Source organism: Guyanagaster necrorhizus (genome assembly GCF_019112545.1).
Source record: "Guyanagaster necrorhizus MCA 3950 unplaced genomic scaffold BT62scaffold_13, whole genome shotgun sequence".
Taxonomy (NCBI): domain Eukaryota; kingdom Fungi; phylum Basidiomycota; class Agaricomycetes; order Agaricales; family Physalacriaceae; genus Guyanagaster; species Guyanagaster necrorhizus.
This window is the reverse complement of record NW_025064892.1, coordinates 574,513-584,936: the sequence shown is the minus strand read 5'-3', so window position 1 is coordinate 584,936 and position 10,424 is coordinate 574,513. Positions and strand designations below refer to the sequence as shown.

At 47.5% G+C, this 10,424-nt stretch overlaps 3 protein-coding genes across 3 annotated transcripts; all 3 read left to right on the top strand.

Moving 5' to 3' along the window:
• Positions 1-2,334: 2,334 nt before the first annotated feature.
• On the top strand, positions 2,335-3,214 carry BT62DRAFT_1006232 (uncharacterized protein; the record flags this gene model as incomplete). Its single annotated transcript, XM_043177228.1, has 5 exons — positions 2,335-2,455; positions 2,495-2,595; positions 2,644-2,681; positions 2,709-2,920; positions 2,979-3,214. 5 exons carry the CDS (start codon positions 2,335-2,337, stop codon positions 3,212-3,214), a joined length of 708 nt encoding a protein of 235 aa, XP_043039555.1.
• A 59-nt stretch (positions 3,215-3,273) lies between these two features.
• BT62DRAFT_920105 (MFS general substrate transporter) lies at positions 3,274-5,178 on the top strand (the record flags this gene model as incomplete). Its single annotated transcript, XM_043184195.1, has 12 exons — positions 3,274-3,459; positions 3,516-3,538; positions 3,597-3,621; positions 3,672-3,727; positions 3,779-3,800; positions 3,845-4,012; positions 4,062-4,216; positions 4,267-4,457; positions 4,517-4,648; positions 4,702-4,810; positions 4,858-5,045; positions 5,099-5,178. The coding sequence occupies 12 exons, from the start codon at positions 3,274-3,276 to the stop codon at positions 5,176-5,178; spliced, it is 1,335 nt and encodes a 444-aa protein (XP_043039554.1).
• A 1,960-nt stretch (positions 5,179-7,138) lies between these two features.
• On the top strand, positions 7,139-10,109 carry BT62DRAFT_1023603 (uncharacterized protein; the record flags this gene model as incomplete). The annotated part of the gene is made up of 4 exons (XM_043178280.1): positions 7,139-7,240; positions 7,291-7,458; positions 7,510-9,743; positions 9,791-10,109. Exons 1-4 carry the CDS (start codon positions 7,148-7,150, stop codon positions 10,107-10,109), a joined length of 2,814 nt encoding a protein of 937 aa, XP_043039553.1. The 5' UTR covers positions 7,139-7,147.
• Between the last annotated feature and the right edge of the window lie 315 nt (positions 10,110-10,424).

The window sequence follows — 10,424 nt, the reverse complement described above, 5'->3', positions numbered from 1 at the left end:
TTCTTCTCTGGGAACATACAACCGTCTCTGTTCTGGAGAAGACATGGTTGTTCGAGAGAAGTGAATATTTGCACATGATGGGTACGTTTAAGTAGTTTCAGCGGTAAGCCCCGCCCGGTCCACCATGCCGCATAAAAGGGGCGCTTACGTGATTACTAATGGTGATCGATCGACCCACATTGACCCTGTGGGAGGAACAACAAGGACCCACTCTTGACCCACAGTAATGCCGAAAAAATTCAGACAATTTCTTGAATCGGTGGCTGCAGCCAAATTCTACAGATACAAAATGTCTGCATCTGCTCGTGCTTCTCTCCAAGTAGAAAAAAATTACCACGTGTATGTCTTCTGTACTTCGGGAATGAAAGTTTTTTGACAGGAGGAAACCAAGCCGCAGTCAACGCAATTGGAATTTGGATGTACCCGAGGGCTCAAAAATCTCAAGATGGGGCAACTCTTACCACCCATGAACTGAAGACGGACATTACCCCGAGAATAGAAGATGGTTCAAGGGTAATAGTGGGTCGATGGAGTAGTTTAACCCGATGACACCGCAAAGAATCATTTTATACAATCTCAACAGCGGCGCCCTGCACTTCATATGGGGAAATTTTCGCCGAACAGTCATGCAGGGTTATTCACTGGATAAGGTATATTCGAATATGCAATGTCTGGTAGAATACCAAGTTCGTGAACACAAGATACGTATTATTCAGCCAAAGGCTCAGAGTAGCAAACCTGTTACTAAAGTTGGCAGGCCCAATTCCGGAACTGACCTCACTACATGTTCGCAAAGCAGTAGTCATAGTGGTATCCACCAGGAATGCCAAGACACCAACATGAGATAGTTCTTCCATGCCAACTGCGCCAACGGTAACTCCACCCTCCTCATCCTATTTGTCTCATACTCGCCAATCTTTGGATCAGGCAACAACCCACATAGCCCAACAAAATCAGAAGCTCGTTCCTCTGTCCCAGCCCAAACTCCTCGACCGTCTCATCGGCCAGCGGCAAACAAAACACTGCGAGCCCAGTGAAACGCAACGGCTAAACTTGACGCAGGCATCAAAATCGGGGGGGGGAAGTCATCAGGAGGTGCAAAGCCGCTCTCCATGAGGAATACCCCATAAAGGTACTTGGAAAAAGAGGTGCATCGCGTGCTGCATGTGAGGAGGCAACTCTGGAAGGCCTACCAGGCGCAGTGCAAGGAGTCTTCGAAATGATTCCAGCCACTCGGGAGCTGTTTGGCGAGACGCATGTGAGGAGCGTTGAGACGATGTTGGATGCGCTGGTAGGTCTAAATTCGAAGAGGGGGAGGAAGAAGTCGCCTCTGTGGACGGTGGTGCCGAGGCCAACAAGATTCATGTTGACGACGACCAAGGTAGCAGAGTACATGATGTTGGTGATGAATTCTTTCGAGTTGCAGCTTATGAAACTTTTCACCATCTCTTCCCAGTCTTCCTCTGGGTTGAGAGAGGCGAGGTACTTTGAATAACCATCTGATATTTGGCCTTTGTAGAGTAAACTCGACCTGCGTGATCGATCCATTTATACCCAGGCTTGTCCGGACAGTATTTTTCAGGGAGGTTATCCGCGTTTAAATTTCTCGTTGCTGGTAAAATTGCCAGGAATTATGTTGGACACCAAAAGTTCAAGGTAAACAGGAACCTGCATCTATGATATAAGATTCACCCGCGGTTCACATACTTTACATATTCCTCGGAATTCCCATCGGTGGATGAATACCGGAGAAGAAGCACGCTAGAAGATGTCGAGCAGAAAATGAAATCCGACTGCAAAAGACACTATTACGACTAGTTGTCCCAGTGGAGGAATCTTCGTCGTATACCTAGTGTCAGTGTGATTGACTCAGCCGGTGTATAACTACTCCATTTCCACAAGATTCTAGCGTGTAGATGGTATCGCCTTTCGGTAATGTGCAACCAGGTAGCACGCGACAACTCAGTCCAAATGCCCTAGAGATCATGGAATCGCTTGAATAGAAATATTATAATGAATCGTAAAGAAATAAAATGACCAACACACTCATGTTGTAATATCTTTTTCAAGTATCGTGCATCCAACACAGTCGATGTCGGGATCTTCGGTTGTCAGGCAGGGGAGCATTGTCCTCCCTTCTCGGCTTCAAGTTTCTTGTATTGCTTCTATTATGTACACGGAACAATGATGACCCTCGCTTCCCTGCTGAAATCCGGGTGAGCGCTGGAGAATTACCGCTCATTTTAACAACTCAACTGGAGGATACAAGTTGAAGCAGTGGATCACCCCTGAGAGCATGAAGAAAAACAAACCGGGCCGTTTCTTTACTCGTCGATGACGTTGACGTTATCGTTACGGTATGCAGCTCCGGACTGCTTGCTCTCTTCCCACCAACACCGACCATTGCAAACCGCGGCTTCTTCGGATAACAACAGCGGCCAGCGCACATCCTATTGTCTATCAGTCTAGATTCATTCCCAGAATTCGCATCTAGGCGTGTTGCGCGTCATTGACGTACTGGCTCGTCAAGAACGTATGGAAGCCTTGCAGCGGGTCGAGAAGACGTTGGACCTCGTCTTGGACAACCTGGCATCGGTCTGAGGTGAATACCTCCACCTGTTGGGTTTGAGTACTGTGTACTAGGTGGTACGGTACATTGGAGAGGTTGCTGAGACGGAGCGGTGAGTTGCCGCGTTCCATTTACCTAGCTATTCACTTCGGATTCGATGTGACGCGGCGTCTATGCCACACGCAATCGAAGCACGACTCGTTGCCCCCATTATCGACGTGGCCATTATTGATGAAGGCTCAGCTATTCTTTGTCTGCTCCTCGTACTTGTTCTCCGCTGTTCTAGCCCGAGTTTCTTAGTGGCTTCTATATTTCTCTTCATGACGAGTGTAGCGTCAAATTTTTCGAGCTGTCAGCTAAACAGAATACACAGGTTCTCACCACTCTCGGGGCTTCCGCGCTCCGATAGGTGAAAGCCTAACGAAACGAAGGCGTTTCGACTACTTTATCGCCGTCTCCATCAATCTTTGCGTTCAGAATGCGGCGGGCAACCGCGGCAGATACCTATTACTTGTATGTATGCGTGCTTCTGCCGGATCCGACTCTAATGGGCCCCGCCTTCCCCACCAATCGACTGCTGCCTTCAATGAAAGGCCCCTGATCGATGGATCTGCGCTGTTATTAGGCGGACTAGTGCAACTATGAACTCATCGCGACAGGATGGCACCGTATAAAACTTAGACGGTACCGCTTCTCCAATAACCATGCCTCACTATTTGCCTCACGTTCCAACGCGGTCAGCTGATGAAATTTCCGATGAAAAGACTTTAGATGAAGCTCTGAATGGTCAGAACAAGCCAGAAAATGACAGTGGATCCATCAAATCGTTGACAGGCTCGGAGGAAGATTATCCTGATGGTGGATTAAGGGCTTGGTTGGTTCTTGGAGGGGTGAGTGAAGCTCGGCCTCGACTTAATTAATCCTTATAATAATTCATCGTCTTCAGATAATGTGCATTTCATTTTCCACGTCAGTGTCAGCAGTGATTGAAGTCATAGCTGCAATAGGACATTTATATTAATATTAGGTTTGGGTTTGTGAACGCTTGGGGAGTGAGTTCGCTTCGTAGCATCTTGTCGAATTCTCATACGATTGCAAACAGGTATTCCAAGCCTACTATGAAGAAAACTTACTGGAGGACTCTGATTCTTCCAATATGTGAATCTTTCATTTTCCGTATTCATACACATTTGTCATTCATCGTGTTAGCGCATGGATTGGCTCTGTTCAGGTAATTTCACCTCGATCTTCTGGGTCTATTACTGATACACTTAGTACGCCCTCGTCTTCATGCCGAGTGTAGTTACCGGCCGCATGTTCGATATTGGATATTTCAAAACACCACTACTATCAGCAAGTATTTTGCTTGTTCTGGCAACGTTTCTCATCTCTGAGTGCTCTCAATACTGGCATTTTCTTTTCTGCCAGGGCTTTGTCATTGGGGTTCGTCCTGTCCCCACCGTCCCTTCCTTCGTCTGAAATTGGTCCCCAGCTTTCTTGCGGGATGGTATTTGGTCCGAGCATGGGGATTGTAGGACATTGGTTTCGACGCCGCAGAGGTATTGCCGTAGGGCTTATGTCTACTGGCGCATCGGTTGGTGGTACGGTGTTCCCGGTAATCGCCCATGAGCTTATTGACGTTGTCGGGTATGTATCTGTTCTGTATAGCCATCCCAGTATGATATGATATCCAGCAGATTTCCATGGACAATGAGAATCATAGGATGCATCCTCATACTTGGCCTGGGCATCGCCAACTTGACAATGAAGCGTCGACTTCCACCCGTGAATGCATCCGGAGGAATGCTCAATCTAAAAGCTTTCAGGAGCATGCCATATACTATTTGGTGTGTGTCTGGTTTCATTGCAATGCTGGGGCTGTATACAGGTGCGAGCACTTAATTTCGAGGATACCGCCTTTCTCAATGTCTTGCTTATGCCAAATAGTTCTGATCTATATCAGCGTTAGCGCCACCGCCTACGGTGTTTCGACAGATGTGGCCTTTTACCTTGTGTCTATTGCCAATGCCAGCTCGGGAGTCGGGCGACTTGTTTCGGGAATATGTGTGGATCGATACGGTATCTTGGCCCTTCCAGCGTTCAATTTTTACTAGTATCTAACCTGGTTATAGGCGCGTTGAACTACTTTGGCCCCATGACGATTATAGCCGGTGCCGTCACCTATGCTTGGCCATTCGCGCGGAGTCTGGCTTCAATGATTGTCGTTGCGGTAATTTACGGGTACGTCTCCTCCCTCCCAGTGGTTTGTGATACTAACGGAAGGGTAGGTTCACAAGCGGGGCCCATGTCACCTCGGCGGTCGATCCGATCTATGGCTTTGGAGATATCAGTGACGTAGGGAGGAGGACAGGGACGGCGTTCTCGATAGCGGCTCTTGGTGCAGTTGCGGGTCCGCCCATTTCTGGGGCCATCAATGCGTCAACGAAGGGTTTTGAGGCTGTGGGGTATTATGCAGGTATGGTAATGATCAGAACGAGTAAAATTTGGTACTAACGATGATTGTGATAGGGAGCGTGATCATGCTTGCTGTTATACTGTTGTATGTGGCCCGGTACCTTGCTCTTGGGACGTTACGAGGAAGATTTTGAGCATGATGACTAGGATTAGAAAGTTTCTGGATGTGTACAATAGATGCACGTCTCAGCTTTGACTCTAGTCGTTCAGGCTGGGTTACATCGGTCCGTGCTCATTTCATCAGTTGAACTTCTTGAGCATCCGAACTGTATGTTATATACCTTCCGAGGCTACCCACTGCTCTGTGAATGATTTGGTTGATGCGTTATATCACCGTCAATCTGGAGAGCATGCTAAAAGTCGAATGTTTGATCTGTTGTCCGCTCTAATCAGGCAACTCTCTTGTTTTGTTCGCGAAATGCAGATGGAAAAATCGTCCATCACGCGGCATAACTTGTTGGGAAAGCTCGCTATGGAATCTGGACGGACATGCGGAATGGTCGTCCCCTCAAGATTTCCCGTCCCCAATTGTCAGATCAAACAAACAGTTGATTCGGCTAGCCTATCGAAAGCTTAATAGGATTCAGCACACCTTCTGTCAGGTTCAATATCTTCACCATGGATGACGTTGATCCTGTCCCCGTTGCCCCCCCTCTCAGCTCCTGGCTCAGTGACTGGTATGTTTCTTCATCTCTAGGATTTCTTGTGCTCACCTGTGCATAGTGTGGACATGCGAGTCCTCATGGCCGGTCAGCTGCATCACAAGAACAGATTGATACGGCCTCAGAAATGCAATTCATAGGTGTGTCCTTCAGCAACGGCCAGATGTCCTTCATAGTTATCCAAATCGTCCTCATTCATAACATGGCTTTGTTGATGATCGCTGTTGGTGGAAGGGTCGAAGATGATAATTATATAATTCAATATTTTGTTGCGCCTTGTTCAAATTGGGATAGGTCTCGACATCAACTTTGGTCTCGGTTTTGTTTGGCTGTCTTAGGGGGTTCAGACATTATCAGAGCCGTCAATTTCTCATTTTCGAGCCAACGGCATATAATAATTCGAGCAAGAATCTCTGTGCAACTTGTAGCCGAGCAAAATCGGACTGTCTTGGCTGTCCAGATGCCGGTGGTTTTCGCCAACTTCTTTCCGGCATGAGCGTATGGAACGGTCGGAGGTTCCTAGGAAACCTTTTCATGCGCAGAGGTGGCAGCCCAGTCACAGAATATTTCTATATACTCTGATATTAACCTCTATAAAATACAGTCCCAACGCATGCAAGAATCTCACCCATCGCAGTGGAACAAAACTGTCGTGGAAATTCACTAGCGAGATCACAACCCGGAGCATACCCTTTTATGTTTTGCAACCTTCGCGCTAAAATGCTCGGCATCCTCAGAACCACACTAGGTGAATTTTAAGCAATAATGAATCCAATATTTATTGAAACTGCCTGTAGAGCTACATAGAGCCTCAGCTTCTACGTCTCTGTACATCTGCATACATGGACGAGAACAAAGTGCATTCCTTTCCATCAATCTTTAAGGCAAGATGTTAACTGAACATCAATATCTAAGCGTGATGGATTTTATCGTCGAATGATACTTGGGGAGAGATACTATCGCTCTCCAAGCTAAGTCTAGGGCGTCGGTAGCTCGGTCCGATTGGATTCCCATTCAAGTCACATGAATCAGGCATTGTCTACTCGTGCACACCCGGGTCATCGATCTTGAGACAGCAGTTAGCCCTACTATGATCGAAGTGATTCTCCTCCTTGCTCCGAAAACTCATGTCGACCACGAGTCCCAATGCTCCCATCTGCCGTTTCTATCAACAAGGCAGCTGCAAATATAGCTCTCAATGCAGGAATCAACACTTGAACCTTGTCTCTGTACGTCTCACTCCTTAACAATAATATTACCGCCTTAACTGGGCAGGAGACGAACAACAATCAAGGGCAGATTCTGAATATGAACCGGGCTCAAACTCGCAAGAAAGGACGGTCAGATACAGCTGAACGTCGTCACGCAACTACAGCCAACGATGTTGTCAGTGGTCAAGCTAAGACGGTCTTGTCTCAAGCCGCTCTTTATCACCGAGACAATGACAAATCAAAGAGCCGTGTATGTTTCTCGTGGCAAAAGGGAAGCTGCGCGAAAGGAGAGGCATGCAGATTTGACCATGTTCCAAAAGCGTGTTATCTTTTTATTCTCATTCGCGTTTCCATACTGACTAACGATTTGCAGATTCGAGACGAATCTGTTGATGGAGAGAATCAGACGCTGGAACAAGAAAATTGCGTACCGTCGTCCTCAATTTTGCCAGTTCCAAAAGTAAACAATAATCAGTGCTATGCGTGGATGAAGGGAACTTGCACCAGAGGGGAGGAATGCCGGTTTCTTCACGATGCTAACGTGAGACCTTTCCTTTAAAATCGTAGCCTAACCAACTAACACTCAAAACAGACCCCGAGTTCAAGACAGCGTCACGTTGATAAAGAACACCACGCAAAGTTAGCGAAAGCCGAAGAAGCTAGGAAAGAAAATGGTCGCCTGCGTCAGGAGGAAACCCAGAGGAAGAGAGACGAAGAGCGGCGCAGACAAGAGGAAGCCCGGGTCCGTCAGGAAGAAGTACAGCGTCGAATCGATGAAGAGCAGCGCACAGCAGATGCCCAGCGGACCCATCAATGCATCGTCTTTGGGTCCATCGTTACCTTCAGCTCCGGCCTTGCCATACAGAATATAATCGCCGGCTTCGACTCTTGCAGAATTCGGGTCAAGAATATTCCTCGCGATACCCGCCCGAACGAAATCCAGGATCTCTTCATACAACAAGGCCTCGATATGTCCGAATTCCATGTCGTGTCCGTGAACAGTACCGGTAACGGTAAGCAGGATGTCGATATCGTTACCACTGTTACTGTCGCGCAGAGGTTAGCCGCAAGTCTTGAAGGAATGGAATTCAGAAACGAATGGCTGGAATTTGAAATTGGCACATTCAATCAGCCTGGTGGTATGGGTGTGTTGACGCCTCGAGATGAGAACGTCCTCACCATCTCATGCCGAGCCCCGTCTAGGACCTTCATCGTCGAGTATCCTGACATGGCAACTTGTCATTCAAAGGTGACAGAATTGAATGGTCGCATTTGTTCCGGCAGAAGGATGAAGGTTGAGATGAACCAACCACCTCCTGGTCGTCACAATTTCCGACCGAATACAATCAAGATCTCTAATGTCCCTGATATTCCTTTGGCCTCAGTATGCGTTTTCGCCCAGTCCAATTGTGAGGATGTCAGGCTTCTCAAGTCTCACAGTTTCAACGTTGATGCCGCCTCTCGTCAGCTACAACGGCATATTGAAGAGGTCGGTGGCGTTGAGGTTCAGGCATTTGATGTAACCTCCCGAGGCGACACCGGAGCCGGAATATTCTCCGCACGTGTTCGTTTCGACAGCCGGGATAGCGCCAAAAAGGCTCAAAACGTCCTAGCCAATCGACGTTTTGATTTCATTGGTAACTCCATGTTCTGGTTCAAACTACCACCACAGGAGCTTTACACCATCATCATCTCGCCAGATCAGTATCACGCCCAAGTCAGCCTTTGGACAGAATTACAGGAGAGTATCAAAGATCGCAAAGCATGTGATCTCTTCATTCGTCAGATGCCTCGTGGGGACTTTCGCATTCAAGTATCAGGAGCTGTCAGGGCTGCCGTCGGTGCTCTCAAAGTACGTGTCGAGAGTCTTGCTGCTGGTGAAAAGCTTGATCAATGGCACGAGCATCTGGTGTGGCCACCGGCTGCTCTGAAGAAGAGGATGGCAGATGCGGGTGCTTTCATGCGGGCAGATTTCAGGGCGCGTACCATTAAATTATACGGAAATTCGGTAGCCATCACGCAAGCCAAAACGATCTTGAAAGAAGAGCTCGATCGTCTTATGTCGCTACAATTTTCGCTGAAGCTCGAGCGTCGATCGGTGGGATACTTCCTCCGCACTGGTCTCAGTGAGATGAAGAAGGTATTCGGAGAAGACTGCGTTGACCTCGACATCCGCTTAGCGAGAATCACTATCCGAGGTGGTGAAGAAGTCAGACTCCACCTGAAGAACCACATCGCCGAGTCTCTAAAGACGGTTATTGTCCAAGTCGCACCAGGAACTCATACCTGTCCCGTCTGCTATGATGAAGCCTCCGCACCATTCCAGCCAGTCTGTCAGCATGTCTATTGTACAGCGTGTATCCGACATTTCTTGACGTCCGCAGCGGAGACAGGTATATTCCCTTTGGTATGCATGGGCAATGATGCGACCTGCGGCATTCCGATATCCATTCCTGTTCTTCAGAAGTTTTTGCCTCAGAGCTCTTTCGAACATCTCCTCGAGACGGTCTTTACATCATATGTCGATAAACATCCCCAGGTGTTTGGGTATTGCAAGACCCCAGATTGTATGCAGATCTATCGCAAGTCGGAATCTCCATCTCTTTTGCGCTGTCCGTCGTGCTTCTCCGAAATATGCTCATCCTGTGGCGAAGATTCGCACGTGGGAAAGAGTTGTGAAGAGGCCCGAAATTCTAATAGTGCGGCTGAGCAAGAGAAGTTAACTGAGGCTTGGATTATGCAGCAGAGCGGAATCAAGAAATGTCCATCGTGCTCGCGTTTACTGGAAAAGATCGCAGGATGTAATCACATGCAGTGCCGGTTCGTGTTCTAAGCATCTCACCAAAAAATATGAATGACTGATCATGCTTCAGATGCGGAGCCCACATTTGCTGGCGGTGCATGGGTATTTTCCCCCCGAACGAGATCTACGGGCACATGAATACCGAGCACGGGGGGTTCTATACTGCCGATCCCACTCCCGGTGCAAATAATAACGTGCCTCTAGACCCCTTCCGGGGTGTTGATTATGACGAACAAGTATGGTTCCTCCATGAAGTGGAGGTTCGTCGGCAACAACAACTGGAGCAGCGCCAGCGTATGGATCAGGCACACCAGCAACATATACGAGAGGCTCTGAGAACAAGGGAATATGCGGCCCGACAACAGAGCTCTTTTTGTGTCATAATGTGACAGAAGCAGTTGATCATTGATAATGAGCCCTTATATAGCTATACATTGTCTACAAGCATCATACTATGTAATGATTTACTATGCAAAGATTCACTGCTACTAGTCTTCTAGTCATGCTTTCAGAGGGAAAAATAAATATCAAGTAAAGCTAGTTGCTATACTAACTCTGAGATACATGCATTAATAAAGAAAGCAAAGTAAATATTAGGATACAGGTAAAAGGATATACATAAAGTCTAGACCAATAGTATCATCTATCTCTGAGTACACTGATCTTTGTGATAGTATTGTCATTCAGTTTATTTTTCTGAGCCT